The 27,061-nt window shown below is 45.4% G+C and overlaps 1 protein-coding gene across 1 annotated transcript in view; it reads right to left on the bottom strand.

Moving 5' to 3' along the window:
* Scrn1 (secernin 1) overlaps positions 1 to 27,061 on the bottom strand; it is a 59,419-nt gene that overhangs the window by 14,715 nt on the left and 17,643 nt on the right. The window contains exons 3-4 of the mRNA XM_038320006.1: positions 9,176 to 9,357; positions 1,796 to 1,998 (exon numbers count right to left, since the gene is read on the bottom strand). Of these exons, the coding sequence (XP_038175934.1) occupies positions 1,796 to 1,998; positions 9,176 to 9,357 (385 nt within the window). The remainder of the gene's footprint in view (positions 1 to 1,795; positions 1,999 to 9,175; positions 9,358 to 27,061) is intronic.

Raw genomic sequence — 27,061 nt, 5'->3', positions numbered from 1 at the left:
AGACTGAATTTTCCCACGATGCCTTGCTTTAATGATGTAAACCTTCAAAATATGCATTCCTGAGAGGCACTGGTTATTGGCCATTCATTTTTTTCCCGGAGGATATTGCTAATATAAAATTTAATTAAGCAAAACAGAAAACAGTTTCAAACAAATGAGTTTGATACCATTCATACTAAAGTATTCAAAGAAAGAAACATTCTTGTGTACTTGACAGATGTTATTTTCCTAGAGAGCTAATTTACAGTAGACATTTGTTTTTAAGACTCAGAACTAAGAGAACAGACTGCGTTAACTCCTACCAACATCAATCACAATGCTGCTGGGGTCAGAGAACAGGAAATCAATGAGTAAAAAAATGGCTGCTGAAGAAGAACTGTCAAGTGAAAAACAACACTCGTTTTGTAGAGATGAACTTCTCTAAGCGATGCTCCGAAGGAAGTGCGGCTTCTGAAATGCAATTACAGATCAAAAAGTCTTAGATTCTACTTAAAAGCAACCGGACCACTTTGAAGCGCAGCCCAGTGGCCTTCCTGAGAGCCATTCGATAACCTCACTTTATCTTAAGGGGTTTTCTGTAAAGGAGTGTGAAGTTCCTGCAGGGAAGGAGAGCTGGAGGTCTGGAGAAGGGGCTTTTGTTCTACAAACACTCTAAGGCCTGCGAAGGGAGCTCACACCCGCCCAGAGAGATGTGAGCTGGCCACGTGGATACAGAAAAACTCCCTGTGCTGCTGGTGGCTTTGCTAGCAGACAGTCTTCACACACACAGGAAACTGGTCTAGACTTCTTGGCCTTAGCAGGGCAACTTTGTGCAGGGAACACAAATGTCTTGTGGGAGCCTCGGTCGCTGGAACCTGTGCCACTGGCTTGACTCCCAGTGACTGTGGAAGACCTGTCTCAGGACAGATTTGGTTCTGATTACCTAAACACTAGGGTGGCGACACAGAAAGCATAGCTAATATCTCTCATAATTAATGGTAATGACTTGATAGTAAAAAAGTATGTTGGAAAAAATGCAGCCATGTAGAGATTTAACAAGATACAAGTGTGGTGGTGCACTAGCTGGGCTACCTGGAACTCGGCTGGGGAGAACGGCAGTACACCTGGTGTGTTGCTGTCATCTCGTCCCAAGGAGGGCAGGGGATTGCCATTGACCAAATCTCTTTGGAACCATTTCTTTAGAAGCTCTTTAACCAACTCTAGAACCTGATCTCATTGGGAATCTGACTGAGGGTACTGAGGTGGTGCTACTGTCTCAGACCTGCCCCGGAAGCGAGAATCCACATGAACTACAATGTACTTCTCATGGCCATGACTATGCTCTTCTAGTAGTGGAGGCTCAGCCCTATGACCTGGTTGGCCCTGAGTGGCACTCAAGAGTCCTCACAGACCCAAGTTTCTGTTTTAGAGGAACCGTAGTCAGTAGCCATGGAGCTGAGAGTGGCAAGGGATTCGCTGACCCATTATGATTGAAGACTCCCCATTCCCTTGCCTAACTCAGTCATGGCTTATAGTCAAAGCTAGATAGCTAGATATGTCTAAAGAGTAAACAGGAAGTGTAAAAAGTTAGATATGTACTTCCTGAGTCTTGACATCCTTTCACAGGACTCGGGAGACTCTGATTACATCTCTGGAAACAGATACCTGGAGGTGAGAGGCATGTCTAAACCTGAAGACCAGCACAGGGAGGGAGGACACACCACAGCATCCTAGCATCTCTGAAGCAGCCCAACACGTCCGACCAACATCACCCCAGTCTGTCCTATCCTTAAATCTCTACCCTGCACCCCCTCACCTGTGATTCTCTCGGCAGCCCAGTACTTCCCGACGGTCTCCAGCACCCAGGCTTCATCACGATCCACCAGCAGATACGCGCTCTGGAAGCTGTGGCAGGACTGCGCATCTTCATAATAATTCCCACCCTGTCCATGCTCGTCCAACAAGGAGACGATGATGTCTAAGGCTTCTTTAGCCGTCGTGCCTCGTTCTAAGCCAAGCCTGACAGAAATCAGAAGCATACCTTCGTCATTTCAGAGAGATGATCATTACCATAGCAATCAAAGGTTGGGACAAGGCCAGGTCAGGAAACATTTTAAATGTTCAGACCAATAACCAAACCAATTAATCGTACTTTAACTCAGAATGCCTCTCTCACACATCCAATTAAAACTGTAGTCAAAAAAAAAAAAAAAAAAAAGTTGAAAAAGCCGGGCGGTGGTGGTGCACGCCTTTAATCCCAGCAATCGGGAGGCAGAGGCAGGCGGATCTCTGTGAGTTCGAGACCAGCCTGGTCTACAAGAGCTAGGTCCAGGACAGGCTCTAGAAACTACAGGGAAACCCTGTCTCGAAAAATCAAAAAAAAAAAAAAACTGTAGGAATGTGTTGTCTTTACGTAACCCCCTTCTGTAAGAACAGACATCTCAGGGGCCAGTAGTTGCACTTCCTAGACAGGAAGATCAGCCCCTCCTTACCCTTTGGCTGACCTTATCTCCCACCAAACTCAGCACTAGCCTGAATTTCCTCCTGACTACTACCTAAGAAAATCTCCACAGCCTGGATCAACTGTTATTTTACAGTGAGTGCTTCGGAAACTGCGATAGCCTATTTGTATCTCCCCAAAGTTGTGTTGAAATCCCAACACCCATGAGACGGTATTAGGAAGTGGGTCTTCTGGGAGATGATGAAGTTAAGGGGGTGGCACCCTCATGAGTGCCATTTGTGTCCTTTACAAAAGAGGTCTCCTCAGAGAGCTGTCTTGCCTCATTCCACCATTGGGGGACACAGTAAGTAGGTGCCCTGTATGAATCAAAATGCATCCACCTCAGACATTGAATACTGCTTCCTTGATCTTAGATCTCCTTGTTTTAAAGACTATGAGCAAAACATTTCTATTGTTTATAATTATCTCATTCAAGTTATTTTGTTAAAGCATTCTTTAGTAGACTGAGAAAGCTGGTTCTAAGGTTTGATTGGCAGCCATTGTCCTCTGTGCATACAATTTGCTTAGAGATCTCATCAGGAACAGGTTAAAATATGACTGGGTCTTTTCCTACGTACTCCCCTCCTACTCATCAGACCGTATCACCTGATTTTGCTTATAGCATCAACTATCAGAAGGACACAGACTCTTTCTAAAGCGAGCCAGCCATCTCTCTTCCTCCCCATCCCTATCAACGAATAAGTCTGTTGCAGAGACTGCAGACACTGCCTTCTGCATGACTTTGGGCAGCTTACATAATAGATCTGGACTTCAGTTTCATGCCATCTATGAAAAGTGTCAAGGTTATCAGGGTGTTATAAGGTAATACATATGAGAACACATAGCACTAATGGCCAGATAGTAACATGTTAGTAAACAATCAGCTTCAGCAGGTGGAACGCCATGGTGTACAAACTCAGAGAGCATGGACCCAGCTCCAGCTCTGGTTATGCAGTATGCCCTTATCCATGTGACCTTTCCAGCCCTTTGGGCTCATACTGGCGATGTGCACGCACTAATACCACCTTGTCAAGCTGAGATGACAGAAGATAGCACGTAAGGTGCATTTGGTTCATGTATTCATCCATTCAGTGGGGCTATTTCTCTGCTTGTAGGAGCTCACCTCTTAGATGAGGGCAGCAGAGCTACTTAAGTGGTGACAGAAGCCCGTCCTTGATAAATTCATGACTTGAGAAGACTATTTAAATTCTCTCAACTGAATGCCTCCTAAGGGATGCCCCACTGTGCTGTCATGGAGAAGAAAGGATAATGCAACCGGAGCTGCGGACTGAGCCCTGTAATGGGCTTATTTCATAGTCACGGCATCATACAGCAATTCACTTGACAGGGCTCCTTTTACATTTACTTAGGAAGACGATTACAGAGCCATACTTCACAAAGTTGAGCCCTAGGGCCTTGAGAGAGTAATAAAACAAGATCCTGAGCCTTGAGCTTTACAAATAGGGCAGATGGGTTTCAAATTGTCTGAGACCTCCCTTCTCCTCTCCCTAACCCCTCCCCATCAAAGATGGCACATTAACTAACCCTTCTGGAATGAATAAAAATAACAAACTCACTGAAATATACATTAAATATATTCCCCTCTATCAAGGTCACCATCTCCTAAAAGGAGGGGCATCTCAAGGATTTGGAGTAACGTCTTTTCCAGGGTCCTTGGTCACAGTGCCTCATGTCTCAATGCCCCCAGGCCTCTGCGGGTCCAAATGGACCCACACAAACATACTTCAGAAGCATGTGGCCATAGCTGTTTGCAACAGTCTTTGGAGGTTGGAATTTCTGTTCGGTATATTCCAGTGTGCATGGCTGACATCCCCGCCTGCTGAAATCTCATCGAGGCTCTGTACTTGTACTTTCCCTTTGTCCCAAAATGCAGGTTAGAATTCTGATTTCACTGCTTCTCAGATCAACACCATGGGGTAAATGCAATCTATGCCTTTAATCCATGTGACCATTCCCACCTGGCCTCCGGGTCATGGGATGAGGACAGGATTGCCTACTCCACAGCAACACAAGGGCAGGCAAGGACACTGGGACTGCATGCCCTCTATCTGAGCTTAAGAGGTAAGGTGAGTCCTGAGTCACTGGACAGGAGGTCATCCCTCAATATCCTAAGGCATGTTCTGAAGATGTCCCCACCCACACTAGCCTCCCAGATGGGTTAGCTGCACAGGATTCCAAATTGGGCTTCTGGCCCAGTGCCTAAGGTGACTTGGTGGCTGTGCCTTAGCCTAAGAAAGACCAGGACAGAGATGGATTGGAAGGGCTTAGGCTAGTCCCATTTAGACATCCGCTTCTTTCCAAACTGCTTTATCTAAGTTGTTCTAGATCTAAGAGTTACATGTGCCTGGATTCAAGTCTTGTTTAAAAAAAATTAAGTCCTGTAGCCTGTTGATGTGTCGGTCATACTTCCCTGCCCATTTCTGAAAGGGGAGTTGGGCAAATGGCATCTGCACTTCGGTTTAGGAGCCTGCCCGTTGAGCTTTGCCGTATCTTGGTAAACCACTGCTATTCAGAGGCAATTAATGAAAACGATTGCTAGCCCACCCGAGAGGACCCTGTTCTCAAAGGACACTGCCTTAGAGGACTGTTACAAATCACCCTCCCCACTACCTGCCAACACAGCCTCAAGGTCCCTCCGGTTTGTGGCCTCGTGGACATTAAGAGTTTTCTCGGAAAGGACGAGCACAGGATGATGCTATGAACAGGAAGTCTGTGTCCATCTTCAAATGATGCAGTCACTTCCCCTGTGTGGTGGCGGTCAGAGCCGTGAGAGGCGGCCGTGAGGATGGAGCCTTTGTGATAAGAGCAGGGCCCTTAGCAAAGACACACAGAAGCCTGGCCTCTCTCAGGGCCCTTAGCAAAGACACAGAGAAGCCTGGCCTCTCTCGGGGCCCTTAGTAAAGACACACAGAAGCCTGGCCTCTCTCGGGGCCCTTAGCAAAGACACACAGACACCTGGCCTCTCTCAGGGCCCTTAGCAAAGACACACAGAAGCCTGGCCTCTCTCAGGGCCCTTAGCAAAGACACACAGAAGCCTGGCCTCTCTCAGGGCCCTTTGCAAAGACACACAGAAGCCGTCCTCTCTCTGCTGTGGCCAGCTGGACCTCAGGTGGGACCTGTTGGCACTGTGATCAGGAACTTCCCAGCCTCCAGAATGAAGATATAAGTATCTGTCATTTAAACCTCCCAGCCTGTTACGTATTTGTTATAGCACTCCAAATGGACTAAGAAAAGTGTTAAGTGGATGTTACGTGCTGTGTGAGCTTGAACTTTAAAATGTATGGAAAGTGGTTGTTTTGGATTGAACTCCTGCAACAGGCCTCAGCTGACCAGTCCAAACGGGAGCTGCCTATGCTAAATGCCCCATTGCTGGAGTGTTTGAAGGCAGAGTTAACCCACTCTCACTTCTCTTCAACGAACAATAGATTCTAGTCTCCCTGAGTCAGCTTGAGAAAATCCCTGTAATTGTAGCTCCTATAGGAAAGTAACCTGAAGTCACCTAATGTTAATGGGTTTCTTTTTCTTCCCTGAGTTGTTCTGCTTCTCCTTTTCCACCCTGTAAAAGCCCGTGTTCCACTCTTGCCTGCTGGGAGCTTCTTCTGCTTTCCAAAATGAGGGGCTGCCCTGAGTCAGGCATCACGAGCAAACGCCCACTCAGTCTAAAACTAAATTGGCTGTCACTTCATCTTCTGACAGGGGAGAGGGTGTTTGAGACCTTTTGACTCCTTTCCATTTCAGTGTGTTCTGTCTCAGCGGAAGAAGTAAAGCACGATCTGATCTAGAGAGAAGTGGTACCCTGGTATTCCTAGCTCAGCCACCTTCTAGCCCTGGGGCGCCGAGCGAGCCACTTAATTTCCCTAATTTCCCTCATCTACCATAAGGAATTAGAAGACCTGGCTATTCGGGTTGTTGTGATTGTTAAATGAGATAACACATATATCAAGCCAGTTTCCAAAGGGAGTTCAGGAAATTGTGGCTTTAATTAGACAGGTCCTTCCTCTACAGATACTAACTGAGTCTTATTGAGAGAACATCCCTAAAGGAATGAGGAGGCAGAAGGATACAGGAAGGTCCCAGACATCAACCTGGGGCCTCCTCGTGTATACACATGCATACATGCTTGCACATCACACACACACACACACACACACAGAGAGAGAGAGAGAGAGAGAGAGAGAGAGAGAGAGAGAGAGACGTGAAATGAAGACGGGATTGCTCTGCAGAAAAATAAAGAATGGAGCTGTTTGTAAGGGACAGGGCAGTGCATGGACAGATGCAGTGCTCTGTGGAGTGGGCTGGCACCGGCCTGCTCCGACAACAGAGGGTTAAATGTGAGGAACTTTTGAGCTAGTTGCTAATCCTTTATTGTCTTTAAATCTATCACAGCTGGCATTTTTATATCACAGGTGTTGGAAAGGCCACAGTTTAGGGCTGCCCCCTTCACGTCTAGATGATTCTTAGGTATTTCCCAGCATATCACTGTCTAATGAGATCCAAATGCCTCCGGGTCCTCATCTGGATAGAGGTCAGGAGGCATCATCAGGACAGGCAGACTTCGGATGTAATGGACCTAAGTTGTAAGAGACACCTTGACTTCTAGAAAATACCCCCCATTTTAAGTTAGCGCCCAACAGCTGCTAACCCCCATCCTATGTTAGTTCCTGCCAGCTGCTAACCCCCATCTTATGTTACTTCCCAGCAGCTGGATCCATAGTCACTAAGCAAGCAAAGCATGTGTATGTGTTTATATGTGGGGTGGGGTATGGGGGCTGTGGGAGGACTAGTCAGAGATACATAAATAAAAAAGAGGGAGGGAGGAGAGAAGAAGGAAGGAAAATAGGAAAGAAGAAAGGAAGGGAAACAGGGAGGGAGGGAGGGAGGGAGGGAGGGAGGGAGGGAGGGAGGGAGGGAGGGAGGGAGGGGGGGAGGGGGGAGGGAGGGAGGGAGGGAGGGAGGGAGGGAGGGAGGGAAGGAAGGAAGGAAGGAATGGACAGCTTTGTTTTTAGCACTAAGAATGAATTATAACAAGTGCTGTTTAATGCTTGCATTCTTAGACGCCCCTAAGAAGCACATACAAATCATACCTCTACCCTGAAGATGGTGCCTATTAAACCAAGGCTGTCCCTCAGTTCTGTCTCTTGGAGCTGAGCTTGGACTTGATGTATGGGGGGAGGCACAAAGGACCAGATTATGCGGATGGGGGCAGTGATATTCTTTGACTACTCAGCCACAGTCTCCCAGACACTTGAAGCAGAGTGTGAAATATAAATAGTCTGCTCTTCCAGGAGCTGCCCAAGAGCTGGCAGCCGAGCGTAGAGGACAAACAAGGACAAGAAATGGTGCTGACAGCAGAGCCAGGGGAGGCTGAGCCCAGTGGATGGCCGTCTCCAGCCGTGCGGCCCTACATCCTCCACCGTAGGCTCCACCTCTGCTGAGGCAGACTGTGGGCCAACCCCACGTGCTGTCACGTGGAGGGCACGCTTTAAGGCCAGCTGCGATAGAATTTGGCCACTCTCAGCACCGTGGTCGTGACCTAACATCAGTGGTTCTCACCCTGTGATATGTGCCACGACCCCATTGGGGGCATCAAAGGACCTTTACACAGGATTCACCTAAGACCGTCAGAAAACACAGAGATTTACATTACGATTCATTATGGTAGCAAACACAATTAAGAAGGAGCAATGGAAATAATCCTAGGGCTGAGGTCACCACAACATGAGGAACTGGATTAAAGGGCCGCAGTGTTAGGAAGGGTGAGAACCCCTGTTCTACAGCACCCACCTTTCTACAACTCCCCAGTTAACACTGGGGAACTCTGGGCTCAGGAGTCACTCTTGGACTCGCTTGGTGTGAAAGACTAGGCCTGGCCCGTTTAAAGCTGGGACCATACCCTGAACTAGACCCTGAACTTAGATGTCTACTCTAGCTTCAGACTGTGCACCCCTTCCAAAAGCTGCCAGCTTGGAGTGTTTGTCACACTGTTCTTACGGCAATAGCTATGTGCGAGCCAGGGGAGATGTCAACTTACATGGCTACGGGTCAGCCATCATCAGCTCCTGCATTTGTTATTATGCCAGACCTTGGTAACTCTCACAGTGCCAATTATCTACCAACTACAGTTTCTCTGTCTCTATCCTTCAGTCCTGCAGATCCACAGGGAGCAGCGTATCCTCCTTGCACATCCCTAATGCACCTGGCACACCTCCAAACACCCTTGGTCTACAGAAGGCTAGCCCTGGGATTTTGTACCACACTAGGTGCCATCACATCCCAGAATGCCCTGCTTCCCCTCTCTGTCATCTTCAGTTGCCCTTCGATTTGTGCTGTTCATTAAAATTGACATTCGAAATGGAAGCTCTTAAGCTTCACGTTAAATTTTAAACTTTCAGTATTGTTTATATGTTACATATTCATCCATGTAGTCACTTCTGTGACACACATGTGACATTTATATCTGATGTCTTTTATTTAGTGTATATCGTGTTCTCAAGATGCTAATTGTAACACACAGCGGTACTTAATATATTGATGAATAATGTTTCATTACCATCTATTCTAGTTTCCCCATCATCTTAGAATTTCTAATAAATAGAACTTGTTATAATACAGTAACTATAGGAGAAAATAATTCCCAGTCCCACTGGCAGCTGGTTCCGAGAATCACCATCTTACCTGACCAGATCCATCCCCAGTAAGGCTTCTGTCTCAGCAGCTGGTTCTCTGGCATTGATGGCTTCATTGGCTATGCACACCCCATGTTCATTGGCTCCCATTTCTGCCCCCCAGAGCCAGGCGGGTCTGCTTATCACTATGGCGTGGGTCCTGGGAACTTGGTCAATTGAGATGTAAGTACACTGAAAAGGAAGACAAGCAAGAAGGTACAGTTACGTGTCGGAAGCCTTAGTTTCCACCCTGGTACCTACGACCCTGGACCATCACATTAGTAACGAAGCTGAGAAGCAAAAGACCCGGAATGCCCAGTCTCCAGACAGACACCAGGAATAGCCTCAGGATCCCTGCAGTTTGAGCGCCATTCTGCTTAGTTCTAGCCAATCTGTTGACAACGCTTCCTCTCCCACCATCATCCTCAGCAGGTGTGGAGATGCCCACTGCACTGCCGTTCTCTGTTTGCTCACAGATCTTCATCCTCACAGGCAAATCTCCAGCTGTATCCATGGTCCCCAAACTCCCTAGAAGTCATGGGTCTCTAGCTTCAAATGAAGCTTTACCCAGAAAGCAGGTACGAAGATGATTGTCTAAAGCAAACAAAAAACGAGACATCTGAGCCCCATTGTGACTACTGATCCCTGGGGTCTATAAAACTTTTGACAGCCTATGATCTCAGCAGGGTAGAAGAGGGGACCCAGAAACATCGCTACCATTACACTTTCATATGACGAGGAGTCACCACACACACTCACTCCCCTGCCAACCACTGGATTCTCATGCTAAGCAAGTGAAGCCACCAACAGGAAAAGGTTGCCTAGGGGTGCACTTCTCAGCACTAGCAGGGCCACAACACACACTACTCTGAAAACCTGAGCCTAACCCTGAAGGAGGTCGCTCATCTAGATCAAATGACTCTGAAGGTGTTGTTAACCTCGGATTCTTCTGCCAGGGGTTCAGGATGAGGCTCAGTTAGTAGAGAGCTTTCTTATCATCCAGGAAGTCCTGACTTTGATCCCATAAATCAGGCGTGGCGGCATACATCTGTAATGACAGCACTTGGAAGGTGGAGCCAGCCTTGGCTACATAATGAGTTCAAACCAGCTTGGACTATTTGAGATGCTGTTTTGTTGCAGGAAGAGTGCCCACTTGTTCGGCCCGGCCACCCGGCTAGCTTAGCCCCAAAATACACACAGAAATTGTATTCATTAAAAATACTGCTTGGCCCATTAGCTCTAACTTCTTATTGGCTAATTTTTACATCTTAGTTTAACCCATTTATATTAATCTGTGTATCACCATGTGGCAGTGGCTTACCAGCTAAGTTTCGGCAGCAGGTCTTACTCTGGCAGCAGATCCATGCATCTCTCTGACTCTGTAATAGATACTCACCTATAATAGTCAAGCTTGAAATCATGTTAGTTAGACTTTCTAGATGTATAGAGATATATTTCAGTTAGATAGGTTTTCTTCAAATCTTTCAGAGACCTTCAAAATATGGCATTTAAGTGTTTTAAGAACTTAGAACTTTTCATGACAATGAGACACATCTGCTCCTGGCAGCACCAAGCTACTTCAAGAGGAAGATGGGCATCAAAGAGGCTCCTTATGGAGTTTGTTAGCCATTTGGAAAAGAAACTGCTCTTGCCTGGACATGCAGGACCCACAGAAAAATGACTGCTAAACTTGCCTAAAGGTGAGATGATTCTTTGGGGTTCCTGCTTCATGAAAGACTCTGTGAGACATTCTACAGGATACAAAAGAAAGTGACTAAACTGTCTTTAAATTTTCCTGCTTCTTAAAAAAGTGTGCTGAATACTGTGGGCCTAAAGGCCAAAGATGGATGCCTCAATGGTACAGAAAAACTTTGGGTGACTGTCCAAGCAGTGAGATGTCTCTGTTAATTCTAGAGTTTTGGAAATTGCTTATAATACACTTCCTGTTTACTTAGGTAATATATCCTTCTGGTGTCTTTGATGAAGTTAAAGAATTTATAGTTATAGTTACAGTTTTTCTTTGTTATCATAAAAGATAAAGTAGATATAAATATTGTAACTGTAATTCTTGCTAGAATTTTACCATGTTAAAACCTTTCTTTTTGTTTAAACAGAAAAGGGGAAATGGTATAGGAGGTCCTTCTTTCTATGTGTTGCTTGTATTGGTTAATGAATAAAAAAATTGCCTTGGCCTGATAGGGCAGAACTTAGGTAGGTATAGAAGACAGAACTGAATTCTGGGAGGAAGAACACAGAGTCAGAGAGAGACGACATATCTGCCAGAGACAAACGCTGAAAATTTTACCTGGTGAGTCACTGCCACGTGGCAATATACACATTAATAAAAATTGGTTAAATTAAGATATTAAAATTAGCCAATAAGAAACTAGAGGTAATGGGCCAAGCAGTGATTTAGTTAATACAGTTTCTGTGTGGTCATTTCAGGGCTAAGCTAGCAGGGTGGCCCGGAAGAACAAACGGGCCCTCTTCCAACAGTGTTTCAATAAATAAATTAATATGCAAATCAACAAAAAGTGCCTTCCTTTCACACAAAGTGTTACACAGAAGGAAAATAGAAACAAAGCTGACCCAACAAAAGTGGGAAGGGGCACAGTGGGGACAGCCACTGGGTGGGACAGCCACTGGGTGGGAAAGCCACTGTGATCATTGCCTACTCCACTTCCTTCCCTCCTCCCACATCATGTCTCACTCCATTCCCCACCTCCCCCAGGGGACTGGGCTGGGGCACTCAGTTATCCATGGGACCTCATGACCACCTTCTGTAAGCCTGTACCAAGCTCTTTGTATGTAGTCTGTAGTGTGGAAACACGAAGCTAGCTGCAGGCTCCACCCACATTTCAAACTGGGAGGCTGAAAGCCCTGGCTCCAAGGCAGCCTGAGATAGCTTTCTTTCTCTCCATTCAAGACGGCTGTTTGTGAACTGAATGCAGCCCAGACAGTCACTCTACACTAATTCCTGTCATCGTGAGCTCTGTCTAGAGTGGAAACACAGGCGGTGCACACACTTCTTGGCTTCAGCCATGGCTTCAGCCTCTGCACGGCTCGCGTCAGGTGTTTCTCAGCACTGAAGTAACATTATTTTATCCAGTCATTTTTGGAAACTGAAAGTTAATTAATCCCAGAGGTTGCCAAGAAACCCTTGAGGTAGGTGTGTGTGTGTGTGTGTGTGTGTGTGTGTGTGTGTGTGGCAAATTGACAATAAAGCACACTCTTGAAATGTTTTCCTTGATTTACTTGCTGAAAAGAATTCATTTTGAAAATTGGCTCTTGCAGAGCAAAAAGCTGGCCTAGCAGTGCTCACTGCTATACTCCTCCATGCTTTCCTAAATGGAACAGAAGCTTCCGACTTCAAAATGTATTCACTCCCGTGTGCGAAGCAAGCAGTTCTGCATCATCATGGCTTCATGTGTGAAAGGCTTGGTCCCCAGGGAGTTACTACTGTGAGATAGGGGATCTGTCGCCAGACATTCAGGGATAATTGCCCCAGTTCCATCAGCCCCAGCAGACTAGGCTCAGCTACCTATGCAATATGCCAATTGAGCAGCACTGATGAAGGACAGAGGAAGGAGAGCTAGTGAGTGTTGGGAAGCATTTTATGACTCTTCATCTTCGGGTACGGATGATGAGCAAGAATCGGGGTACAAGGGCATAGGGTGTATGTAAAGTTGAGCTACAGTCTCAACTGATTCTGCAAGGTGGTCTAAGAAAGATGTTTTGCTTAAGGGGATGAGCAGGCTTCTCAGGAAACCATGGCTTTTGTTCAAGGCTTCAGCCTTGTCTTCATCTGGAAGGTGGTCTGTATTGTGGGGCACTGCTGATCATGGAATTCAAAGTGACCACAGGTTTAAGACAACCAAATGGTCTCTGTGCCTTCATCCTTAAAGGGGGATAAGATAGGTCACTTACACAAGGCAAAATAGAAAGACAGGAAAAATTAAGTGGACACGAGAAAGGAAAAAAGTCCCCCACTCTGAGATCTAGTTTGTCTTTTGAGAGCCAGAAACTTCAACACAACTGGTGAAGCCAAAATTACCCATAATGAGACTATATGTTTACCTAAAGGCATCGCAGACAAAAATATTCCAAACAACAAATGAGGAGGCTGGAGAGATGGCCAGAGGTTAAGAGGACTGGCTGCTCTTTCAGAGGACCCAGGTTCAACTCCCAGCCCCTACACAGCAGCTCACGACCAACCCACAACTATCTATAACTCTAGTTCCAGAGAATCTGATGCCTCCCTCTGCTCTCCATGACCACCAGACATACACGAGGTGCACAGACATGTGTGCATGAAATGCTCCTACACAAATAAAATAAAAATCAAATAATTAAAAAACAAAGGAATGGCGCTGACTGAAGCCAGAACACTCGTGTCCTTGAGTTCCTCTGTATTCTTCTATCATCTATCCCTACAACCTACACCGCACCTTCAAAAAATACCTCACCATTACATTACACTCACGAAGAGAAATTATTGATACGAAAAATAACTACACCATCTCACATTTTCCCCCTAATTTAAAATCTTTAATTTTAAGCATTACTTCATATTTAAATCATGTAAATTCCATCCTTTGAGGAATGTATCTCAAACTCAGGATCAAACACAGCCACATAAACAAACCCCTACTCCCTAGAGAAGCCAGCATCTTTGTTCTGAGATTATGAGATTCCTGTGAGAATCCCTCTCTAAATTCCTATTGCACTCTCTAACTCTGCTTCACTCTGGCTCATCCCAAAATTCCTTTCTATGGCAGAGTCAAGAATCCAGCTTTACCTGAGCCTAAGTACCTAAGAAGGGGATTTCTCTGGCTGCTGCTGGCTGTGTTAGGGTGGTTTTCTTGACACACACACACACACCCACGCACACCAATGGACACACCTGGAGTGATTGGCATGCCTATGACGGGGAAACACGATTGACACAAAGTAAACAGACAGAAGAACAAAGTAAAGGTTTTCCTCCTGCACTCAGTTACCTATGGACCCAAATGAGGGGCTAATGCTTTGTCCCAGAAGCTTCAAATTGTCATGGAGTCCTTCAGAGGTATAGCCAAGTGAGAGCCTTGGGTCCCCAGAGGCATTCTCAAAAAGACTATAGGACTGTGGCCTCTCTCTACCTTGATCCCTTGGGTCTTGATGTCAGCAATTCTCAACCACATGCTCCTGCCTCGATGCTCTGCCTTCCCACAGACACAAGGCAATGGGGCCAGAGGGTCACAGCTGGAAACCCCAAACTGTTAGCTCCCTACCCACACAAAAACTTTCCCTGCATAGCGTAGCTAGCTGGAGCATCCTGATGCTGATGAAAGGCTGGCTAGCACAGGCATTGGCCAAGCCTTTTCAAAACTCCTTCCCCAAAGTGCATCAGTGACAAACTTTATCTCAAGAAGAATGACTGAGCAGGGAAGGAATTATGGCTTCTCAAGTATGGAGATTCATCTTTACATTTTTTTTTGAGACAGAAAAATGTTAAAAATAAGAAATGGTTTTATTGATGTGTCCTCCAGTTCCTTTTTAGACACTCACTTTCATTTGACCAATTATGTACAGAGCACCCAGTACACTCAGAGACAGAGTCAGCAGCAGCGGGGCACGGGCCCGAGACCCGAGAAGCTCTTTCCAGTGACCTCTACTCAGGGAAAGACGGGATTCTTGATTTTGTCAGAGAAAAGAATTTCAGGACAAGTCAGGCTGAAGCAGGACTGGAGTTTACTAAGAGATTTCAGCAGAGACTTAAGCGCGGGGGTTAGAGAGGCTCTCAAGGGAAACCTAAGACATACTCAAGGGTGAGACTGAGATTCTCGAGGGAGACTCATACTTTAGTGTCGTAGAAGCAGCTGAATACAGCATCTTGGTTGCTGTTAAGCTGCATCTCAAAAGGTTGCTAAGAAGCAAATTTTTTTTCTTCCTAGCTCCTCTTTTTCCTTAAATGGGATTATAAGGTGGAGAGGACTTCAGTCTGGTAAGGTAAAACCTGCATCACAAGAGCAGCAAAGGAGGTCTAGACACACCTGTACTGAGGCTCTTTGACAGCTACACATGATGGAGGGTGGCAGGAGAGCGGCTCCACTGGAGGCTAATATGCTCGGGCTTTGCCTTGGTTATTTTTGCATTATCCTGACAAAAAGCAGCTTTGGAGACAAAGGGTTTATTTGGGACAGGATTATAAGGTAAAGTCTGTCATGGCAGTCACAACAGGAAAGTCCTGGAGGCAAGAGGTGGAGTCAACTGTTCACATTGTCCACAGCCGGAAATTAGAGAGCCAGGAATGCTGGTGAGGCTCTCTCTCTCCTTTTCGTGCAATTCAGGACTGAAGCCCAGGGAATGCGGTTCTTTTACCTAATCAAGATAATCACTCACAGGCATGATCCGAGGCTAACCCAACCTAGATAATCCCTCATGGGCATGGCCAGAAGCAAACCAAACCTAGACAATCCCTCACAGGCATGATCAGAGGCTAACCCAACCTAGATAATCCCTCAGTGGCATGGGTAGAGGCTAAGCCAACCTAGATAACCTTTCACAGGAATGGCCAGAGGCTAACCCAACCCAGACAATCCCACATAGGCATGGGCAGAAGTTAACCCAACCTAGATAATTTCACCTAGGCATGTCCAGAAGCTAACCCAACCTAGACAATCCCACATAGGCATGGGCAGAGGCTAACCCAACCTAGACAATCCCACATAGGCACGAGCAGAGGCTAACCCAACCTAGATAATTTCACCTAGGCATGTCCAGAAGCTAACCCAACCTAGACAATCCCACATAGGCATGAGCAGAGGCTAACCCAACCTAGACAATCCCACATAGGCATGGGCAGAAGTTAACCCAACCTAGATAATTTCACCTAGGCATGTCCAGAAGCTAACCCAACCTAGACAATCCCACATAGGCATGGGCAAAGGCTAACCCAACCTATATAATCTCACATAGGCATGGTCAGAAGCTAAACTAACCTAGATAATCTTTCACAGGAATGACCAAAGGCTAACCTAATTTAGACAGTCCCCCATAGGTATGGTCAGAGGCTCATCTCCTAGGTGATTCTAGATCCTACTGAACTGATAATTTATATTGATGGTAACTATCACATGATCCATTGCTATTTTATATGTATTTGAAACATATTTGTATAAGGAATATTGTCATCATGTTGGCCACCTTCACATCAAATGCTATAAATTAGACTAGAATTTCTGACTTTCAGCTGGCAAGAGGCTTCACACTCCTTTCCCACATCCCTTTAGTTCATCATATCCGTCCTGCCTAAAGAGCATTTATACCACTTCCTGTTGGCAGACATCATAGAGGCCAGTCCCTGTTCTATGCCTGGGAAGGAGAAGGAGCGCGCACAAATGGTGGCCATCATCAGGATGACTTCAGAACATGTTACAGGGGCCTGCCCATTTCATACACATGGTATCCTGTAACCCCTTTCTGATTAACCTTACCATGCTTCTTATTCTATGTTTTAATTATATGTGTTAGTTACATATCTGCTATCTCCTTCTGCCAGAATGCCAGTTCCATGAATAAAGATGTTTTTTGTTGCTTAGTTTATAAGTACAACCCAATGTTGAACTTAGAAAGCACCAAAGGCTTTTTTAAAGATTTGTTTTTATTTAATGCATATGACTGTTTTGTCTGCATGTATTTATATGCACCATGTATATTCAGTGCCTGTTGCAGTCAGCAGAAAGTGTCAGATCTTCTGTAACTGGAGTTACAAATAGTTGTAAGCTACTATGTGGGTGCTGGGGAACTGAACCCAGGTTCTCTATGAAAGCAGTAAGTGCTTAACCTCTGAGCCATTTCTCCAGACCTGTCAATGAACTTGGATGAATGGATAAATGGATGGGTGGGTAGCTAAGTGAGTGGATGGGTGGATGGGTGAATGGATGGATGGGTGGACGGATGAGTTAATGGATGAATGGGTGGGTGGGTGGGTGGGTAAGTGAGTGGATGGGTGCATGGGTGGATGGGTGTGTAGATGGGTAGATGGATGGATGGGTGGATGGATGAGTTAATGGATGAATGGATGGGTAGGTGGGTGGAGGAATGGTGGATACATGAATAGATGAATTACCGAGGTCTCAGAAAGTATTAGAAAGAATACATCTAGTTGGCCAGAGACTGCCAAGTAGGGAATGTTGAAAGAATCTTAATATGGCCTGGGTGGCAGATGCCACACAGAACTAAGAGAATAGAATGCTATATGTCCACTGTGTGTTCACAGTTCAAGAAAATGCCCTCAGTAGCACGGAGGGGAACTACTGTGCCACACTACAGCACAGAACTTCAGTGGCTCAGTAAGGGCTGAATGATAAATCTGTACCACACTGACTCAGAAAGACCAGATGGTGCTTGTGGGAGTTAAAATCCATGCAGCCAACCTGACACTTTTCAGGCTAGATTTAGATGATGAGCTAGGAAGGGGATCCCCAAGTAGCCAGATGGGCCTAGTCAGCCCCTCCTGAACCTGAGAGTCAGTGCTCCAAATCCACCCCACCGGGGAGCCTGTAACATGCACCTCCAAAGGCCTCTTTGTCGCAGGCCTCAGGAACCTTGGCCTAACAAGGGCCCTTGTGTGACAGCCCTTCAAGCTTTCTCTACTCCATTGTCAGCTAAACCCAGCTAATCACAGCCACCTCTGAGGCTGGGACTGGGCTTGGGAGGAGAGAGCACAGCAGGCTCACATGGATTGGCTATTCACCATGCCAGTATGAAAGGAAATCTCACAAAACAAGGGTCATTTACATCAGAGGTGATTAGCTTGACTCTGTAGAACTGGCCATCTAGAACACGGACTCTGAAGGAAGTCTTTTTCTTTTCTATTTTTTTAATAAATAAAATCCATTGACCTTGGCAATTGTTCTATAGTTAATAAGGGAAAGAAGAAGCACGATTTGAGGTACAGAGGCTTCCCCCAGGAACACAGGTCCAGAAAGCACCTGAAATCTCTCATGGCAAAAGCAAATGAATGTCCCAAGTCAAAATTCCTAGTTAACTTTACAGTAAAACAAGCCAACAATCAACAACAAAATCTCAGAGAGTAGGGAGATGCCCCAGAAAGATAAGGGCTTGACACCTAAGCATGAGGGCCTGAGTTCATTTTCAGCACCCAAGAAAAGCTCTCTGCAACAGAGCACACCTGCACGGGTAAGACAGAGACAGGGGGATGTCTGCTACTTGCCAAACTGATGGGTTCCATGTTCAGTGAGGCAGTCTCTCAAAGACTCAAGTGGAAACAATTGGAGGAAAAACCTGACACCAACTCCAGGTCTCCATATGTGCATGCAAGTATGTGTGCATACGCGTGCACACACATATTGTGCACACACACAAACACATGCACGCACATACAAAAAGTCTTCACCACATAAAAGCATCATGGCAGTGGTGGTTGGAAGCTGAGGAAAAGGATGAACAGTTTTTCCCTCCCTCCCACCCTGCCTTCCACAAAGCAGTCTGTCAGTGAGAGTGACTTTGGGTGCCAAAGCCACAACAATAGAAGGTTGCCTGAGCAGGCGGGGTACTTCCCATTGTCAGCTATGGCAGTCCTGAGTTCTCCTCCTCTCAGGTGGCTTCAGAGGGATACCTGGAGGAAGAGGGAGAGAAGATGGGCCTTCAAAGGGCCCCCCGTGTGACAGACACAACCTCCGTGCAGAGCAAGCCCTTCGCTTGTGGGGCTGGGTCAAAACTAAAGAGCAAGCTCAGTTTCCTGGGTGCCTACGCCACCATTCCAGGACACACTATCTCTGGACTTCACCCAGTGAGAGGCGAAGAGAGACTCACACAATAGGCATTTCAGTTTGTGCAATGTGGCCATTGTATTTTTCCTACTGTACTCAGATGGGGACCACAGTCCTGACACCACCAGTGAGGACCTTGGAGGGACAGCTGATGAGTCAGCCAGACTTCAAGGGCAGAATAGAAAAGACTGGGAGACTGGGGTGCTTTGAGATAGAAATGTAAGAAGCTTGCATTTTTAAAACAGTTAAAGCAGTACTATCCGGATTCTCGAGGCTTAGGGCAGGGCTTGTTTCAGCCCACAGACTGGCCCGCTATTTGACTTACAAATGAACTCTAGAGACAGTGCTGAGGGCAGAGAGCACCACCCTCAATCACATCTCAGAAACTGCCTGGCATTTCCCTGAGACTGCCAGACTCTGGGGATGGTCAAGGGGAAAGCCTGGCTTGAGGAGTGGGTTCAGGAAGGACTTCGCCAGAAGGAAGCCTACTAAGCCACGATCCCAAAGCCCTGAGCATCGGACTTCTCACTCAGGACAGACCTTAGAGATGCAGAGAAGGAAGAGAAAGATGTGAGGGACAGCATCTAGCTGGCCCGGTGACCGTGAAACTCTCTTCAGTTGTCCTGATGTCACAGCGACTTGTATTCACCTGTTGTGAGAAATGACTATGGAGTAAAATTCATACTTCTACACACACGCATGCATGCATGCATGCACGAACACATGTGCACACATACATAGACACACAATACACAGGTGCAGACACATGCACATGTGCACAAACACATACATACACAGGCACACACATGTACAGACACACATACAAAAGCACACATACACGCACATGCATATCCCTATGAAGGAGAATTCCTGAAAAGAAGCTGTCTCAGGCTCTGTATGAAAATTCTTAGAAAGCAGCATGTCTTCCAGAATATCCAGCATTCCTTGCTCACCTATAGAAAAGCTAACATCTTGTCAAGAGTAGGTAGAAACCTTCTAGAATCTATTAAATTAGCAGACCACTAACTTCCAACATTCCAAAAGTTAAGAATGTCATCAGATAGCATCCTGAGACTATAGAAAAACTCCCAACATTGAAACTGCCTCTCTGGTGATAGCATCCTGAGACTATAGAAAAACTCCCATCGTTGAAACTACCTCTCTGGTGGACCCACCTCTCTGTGTTTTAAACTTGCCTTGATTTATGATTTTTTTGTTCTATAAAAGCTATAAAGCTTCATGGAACCACTTCCATGTTGGGACATGGGACTTGGGGTAACTTACATCTGTGTTCCCAGGTCACGATCATTCAAGATGGCTCCAGAGTAAACTATGTCCTATTCCCTTTAAGACGAGAGCTGTGGTTTTTGCACCAACATACCTCACAAAAAAACACTACCCTCTCCATCTGGACAACTTTTGTAACAATGCCATGGAGTCATTTTTTTTATTCCTAGTCTTCTCATAACTATTTCCCCTGTGCAGGAAAAGAAACAATTTACCAAAGACTCATCCCAAATCACGGGCATTGAATAGCCTCACTGTGCCACGAACACTACTCCATGTAGTAACATAATTAAACATAAATTAAAATGGACCTTCAAAAAAAAACAAGGGGAACTATAAACAGCAGAATAATGGATTGAGATTTATTTTCAAGCAGCACTAGAGTCTTTCATGATGTATTATGAATCAAATCTAACTTTGTTATTAATAATTAGTCTTGCCAGGTGGTAGTGGAGCATGCCTTTAGTCCTCACACTCGGGAGGCAGAGGTAGGGGCAGGTGGATCTCTGTGAGTTTGAGACCATCCTGGTCTACAGATTGAGTTCTAAGACAGCTAAGGCTACACAGAGAAACTCTGTCTTGAAAACCAAAAAACAAAACAAAACAAAATAATTTGTCTCATGGGCACTGAGTATAAATGTGAACTTTACTAAAAACTTATTATTTTTCTGAAACAGTATTTTAATGTTGGTACGATATTCTCCTTAATAGAAGATCCAGCCATATAAGAAGAAACATATGTCCACAGACATACACGCACACATGAAGACACACAAACAGCACAACATTATCCAGGACGTGTCCACCTGCTTCTTCTCCCCATCCAGGAAGAGCTGCACAGGCTTGTCCTAAGACAAAGATGACTCGTGGGATGCTCAGCCATACAACATCCCCAGACTGCACAGGGGAGCTTTTGAAGATAAACACAGGTGCTCACTCCAGCGGCACATACGCTAAAATTAGAACCGCATGGAGATCAGCATGGTCCTTGCACACGATAACGAAAAGAAAGAGAGCCGCATCTGTCCCAGTCTTCAACCCTAAGAGAATTGTTTTAAACTGAGAATACACATGGAAAAACTTTAGAATAGCAAGTTCAGATGTTTCAATCCTCCAGCTGCACAAAAGGAACAAAAGCATTCAGTATAATTTTAGAACTGAGAATCTTGTGCCGGGGAGCATCATTTCTTATGCATAGTGTCTCAGGCAACATGATAGTTAGATGAAAATGACTGATAGGAAGATGAAGGGTAGGGGAATTGGATGGGCAGGGTGGAAGGAAAAGACACACAGAAGGATGGACTAGCTGTCAGGAGGCCACTTTAGCATGCTCGGACAAGTTCTCTAAGCCAACCTCAGGGTCTGTGCGTTTGAAATAGCATGAGATGGGTGTTGGTTTAGATTTAGTCCCTTAATTTTATGTGCACGAGTGTTTTCCCTTCATTTACTTGTGTATCATGTGTGAGCCTGGTGCCCAAGGAGGTCAGAAGAAGGCACCAGATCCCCTGGAACAGGAGATATGGATGGTTGTATGTTGGGGACTGTGGACCCCCAGACCCTGAATTTCCTATAAACAACTTGTTATGCTTGCAGCTGCTCTGAGCAAAGCAACTTGTTTTCCTGTGTTTGCAGCTGCTCTGAGCACAAGACAGGGAAGTGGTTTCTGGTGGCTTGCAGCTGAAGGATCCCAAGAGCTAGGGTGTGACCATTGGTCAGGGAAGCCAGTACATATAAGCTTCCCTGGAACACAATAAAGTTGGCATTCTTGGGGAACTCAAGGATGACCCATGTCTCTGTCTCTGTCTGTGTGTATGTGTTTTAATCTCTAGGGCCTTGCCAGGCTTACAAACTGTTCTGTATTGTAGGCGGTAAGCTACAGGTGCAGTACCGTAGTACAGGTAGTACAGGCACTACAGGGCCATAGTCCACGTAGTATCACGGATGTTACCATTGTGAACTACCACATGAGTGCTGGGAACTGAACCTGGGTCCTCTGCAAGAGCAACAGTGCTCTTAACCACTGAGCCATCTCTCAGCCCTGTTTTTTTTTTTTTTTAATGAGAAGCTCTCAAAGGTCTTTTTGTTTTGTTTAAGTCTTTATGGTAAAGAGTGTTTCTGTGGAAGTCTCAAGATAGTGACTGTGGTTCATGGGGGCAAATATATGAGAAGTTGTCATTCTGTGTTGGTGACAAGGATAAACTGGAGACTGGGATAAATGTAAGGGGTTACAGGGGAAGGCTTAAAAGCAGACTGAGACACAAGTGCCAATGACAGTCCTGGCACTAGGACCTGTGTCAGTGACCATGACGAAATGCCTAAGGAAATCTACTTAGAGGAGGAACTCCACTTTCTGTTCACGTTCTTCTAAACACAGCAGTGCTCTTTTTAAAACTCTAATAATTTAAAAAGGGAAGAAGTAGACAAGGTGCCAGTTGAGAAGAGTTCTAAACAGTACACATAGCAGCCCTGCCTATCATCCACTCAAACACTTCAATAACGTAGGGACAGCTTTGCTTTGTAAAGAAACTTCTGGGGCTAAAGAGATGGCGCAGAGGTTAAGAGCACTGGCTGCTCTTCCAGAAGTCTTTAGTTCAATTCCCATCACCCACATGGTGGCTTGCAACCACCTACAATGGGATCTGGTGCCCTCTTCTGGCCTGCAGGTATACAGTCAAGCAGAACACTGTATATAAGATAAATAAATCTTAAAAAAAAAAAAAACTCCTGGTAATACTTCAAGAAGAATAATCAAGACAGAGAGAACTCCATGCCAATAAGAGAATAACAGAAAAAAAAAACGCGAGACAGAAACGGTGGGGAGGAGATGGGGACACCAGACTGTGTTCGAACAATAGGATGCAGTGACAGCTGTTGCTGTGCATCCTGGGGTGTGCACGGTAAAGTTCAGCCTTTGCTCTGGCTTCCAGCATGAACTGTGTGCATACAGTGAGGTGGACAGACAACAGAGACAAATAAAATGGAGATCGTGAATGTGGTTTTTATCTCGGGTATTATATTACCTGCTAACCACACATGTGTAGAGAGGCAGCTCATGACACAGGTATGGAACATGACGAGGCCAGGGGCATCTCAGAGACTGCTGGATATTATGAACCACATCTCGATCTGTGCAAGAACTCATGATTCAACCTATGGCATATTTGAGTAATAACATATTGTGTGTTAAGCCAGAGAGCAGAATCGTGTCTGCTTTCTGACAGGATTCTTTTTTTTCCCTCTGTGTAACAGTCCTAACAATGCTGGAACTAACTCTTCAAGACCAGACTGGTCTTGAATTCACGAAGATCCACCTGCCTCTGCCTCCCAAGTACTGGGATTAAAGGTGTGCGTCGCCGCCGCCTGACTGACAGGATACTTGATATGAGAGCAGAGTGCCAGTACCCACTTAGCTTGCCTAGCAAGAAAGAAAATAAACTTCTTGAAGTTCTTTTTTTATAGCTATTTTTTAAAAAAATTGTATGTATGTTTTTTCTGTGCGTAAGCCTGTGCACAAGTTCCCCTAGTGCCTGAAGAGGCAAGAAGGGGGTGTCAGGGTCCCTGGAATTGGAGTCACAGACAGTTGAGAGCTGGCACGTGTGTGCTGGGACTTGAATCAAAGTCCTCTGAAAGAGCAGCCAGTGCTCTTAACTACTGAGCCATCTCTTTAGCCCCACATAATTATTATTTCAGACATGTTTACACCAGACTTTTGTATAATATTATAGCTACTATGGCTACTTAACAAATTACCCCTACACTAAATGGTATTAACAACCGTTTATTGTGCTCATGGGTTCATTGAATCAGGCATGTGAATAGCAAGCAGTCAGACACTGCGTCTCCACACCACTCTCTAGGGCTGGATCCGATGTCTTTCATCCACTTACTGGCAGTTAATGCTAGTTTTATCCCTGTGGGACCTGCCCTGTTTATATGGACTACTTTAATACCTCCCAGCATGACAGGTGACTGAGTTCATAGGGTATAGTCCTTTGGGCAAGGAGAGACAGACAGAAAAAAAAATGACATCTTATTATCAAGCCCTGGAAAACATTCCGTAGCACTGCTGCATGAGCCACTGGTCAGAGCAATCACCAGCCTGCAGCAAGGTTCGTCCATGTCAGAGTGAATGGTGCAGACCCCAAGCACCCCTCGGCTTGGGAGGAATAAGGATACGTGGGATAGAAACCAGAACCACTGCCTTTGGGGTTTGACTTCATCCTGTAGAAACCACAGGATGGTTTCAGTACCTATGTCTCTGCAGTCAGGTCGGGAGTTAAAGATTCATGAAAGCAGACAGGAGAAAGCAACGATAACTCAAACCAGGAAATGTCATCCGGGCAGTTTTCCCTGTTCCTGGAAAAGACATCCACACTCAAATGACACAGACATTCACTCACTGAGGAATAGACACTGGTCTCTGAGGAGCTCACCAGAGAGATCACACTTTCTCTTCACCTACATAAGCATCCCACTGAAGATAGGACACAGGGACTAGGTAGTGGCTCAACTCAAGAAGCAAGTGGTCCTGTCAAAAGCCCCAGGGGACACAGTCTCCCATCATCCTCTACACAGACGGCTACATCAAGGTACACCCAACTCGGCCTTCCTCAAAATAGGCAACTCCTCATCGTGGTCTGCTGCCTTTTGGTGCTAATGTACACATTAACAGAGAGAAGCAGAAACGGTGTCCAGGAAATGCTAGACACATTGGTAACTGTGTCTTTAAACCAGGCAGGGCATGAGAAAAGTCATTTGCTGTCTTCACCATAACACACTGAAGAGTATAGATGTAGGCAGAGCTTGTTCTTGACTAGCCTCCCTTTTCTCTACAAATTCTTAAATATTTAACAACTACTGTTTAAACATCCAAAAAATACCATAACTAAGAAGCATAACTCACGAATGCAAACATGGCTCAATTTGCCAAAGAAATAGAAAGGAAGGCATTAGGCAATTGCCCCATAACTGCAGGAGGCAGAGGCAGGCGGATCTCTATGAGTTCAAGACCAGTGTGGTCTACAAGAGCTAGTTCCAAGACAGGCTCCAAAGCTATAAAGAAACCCTGTCTCAAAAAACCAAAAAAAAAAAAAATCTTCAAATCTTTAATAGAATTTAGCAAAGCCTCAAAGCTATTTTTTTAAATTTTAAATAGGAACTTATGCAGAGATTTTACTATAACAAAATTAATCCAGCCTCAGTCCCTACACCCGCATCCAGATGTGAATGTCCAGGCATCCCCACTTCATCAGGGTCAGTTACAAAGACACCACTATCTCCATTGCATCCAAGATGAAGGCCAACACAATCAGACAAGAAAATAATCAGAAATAGAAGAAGAATCAAAGTATCCCAACTTGGAGGCTATAATAGGACACCTGGAAAGGCCAAAAAAAATGTTGGCCAAAGGTGATACAACTGAAAAAGGAATTTGGTAAAATAGCAGAATTTAAAATTAATGTAAGATAACCATCATGAAAGTCCAATAACACACTCTAGGAACACAGAGAGACATATGCGGTCATGCATTGTTGGTGGGCATGCAAAATAGTAAACCACCTATGGGAAGAAGTACGATTATATTTGCCTGCATTACATATGCACTTAGCTCGTGACCCAGAATCTCGTTCCTAGTCAAGTATCCCAAATAAATATTAATAAAAATGAAATTTTAAAGCATTCAAAACAGGAAGTGATGAACAATCTTTAGCATGCTAGAAATACAAAAGACAAGACATCGATAAAAAGACAACTATTCATCCAGCACTTCTGGAAGCAGCCAAGAACTAGAACCCCAGTATCCAGCAGCAACGTGGAGCTGATTAAGCTGGTCGACTAACATAGCCACTGACTATAACTCTACCCAATAAAGCACACTGAAGTAAGTACATGTCGTGTATACTGTATTTTCCGATCTCCAAGTGTGATGGTTCAAAGAGAAAACCCCATAGGCTCAGATGTTTAAATACTAGGTCCCAAGCTGGTGGCACAGTTTGGGTAGGTTTAGAAGGTATGGATTTACTAGGGGAAATATGTTACTGAGGGAGGGTTTGCTATTTGGGAGTTTTAAAACCCATGTGCAAGTCCCAGTGTGCTCTTTGCTTCCTGGGTTCAGGTCAAGATGGGAGCGCTCAGCTTGCTGCACCAGCTGCCATGCTGCCTGCTGCAGGCTTTCCCACAGTAAGGGTGATGAACTCTTACCCCTCTGGAATGATAAACCCTACCTGATAGTGGTATTTTATCACAGCAACAGAAAAATAACAAATACACCATGATACAAATTTTGTTGAGGGGAAGAAAAGCAAAGTAGGGAAAAGCAGACCCGCTGTATTGGTGTTCACATGTAACCCTAGTACTCGGAGGTCGAGATGAGGTGGCTGTGAGTTCAAGGCCAGTGTGGCTGTGCAGCAAGGCTCTGCCTTAGAAAAGGGAAAGTAAAGAAAAAGAGACAGAAGCGGGGAGGGGGGCTCTGCACAGAAAGAAATGGGGATGCATATGCCTTGTGTGTGACTTATTACACTCATGATGACAACTTAAAGAGTTCATTTTGACTAATAGATCCCAAGGAATATATGTCTATAATGGCAGGGGCCGCAGGGCAGCGGACAGCTAGAACAGGAAGCTGAGAGACCACACCTCAGTCTCAGGAAGCAAGAGGAGTGAGCTAGAAGCAAGGTGAAGCTAGAAACATTAAAGGCCCGCCCCCCCCCCCCAGTTACAGACTTCCTTCAGCAAGGCTTCTCCTTGTGAACGTTCCACAACCTGGCAAAACAGTATCGCCAAGTGGTGATAATTGAACTGGTGGGCGACATTTCTCCTTAAAAAACTGC

The sequence above is a fragment of the Arvicola amphibius genome, chromosome 2 (assembly GCF_903992535.2).
Source record: "Arvicola amphibius chromosome 2, mArvAmp1.2, whole genome shotgun sequence".
NCBI classification, from domain to species: Eukaryota; Metazoa; Chordata; class Mammalia; order Rodentia; family Cricetidae; genus Arvicola; species Arvicola amphibius.
Note: the sequence above shows the minus strand (reverse complement) of the source record. Positions and strands in the feature narration are given on the sequence as shown.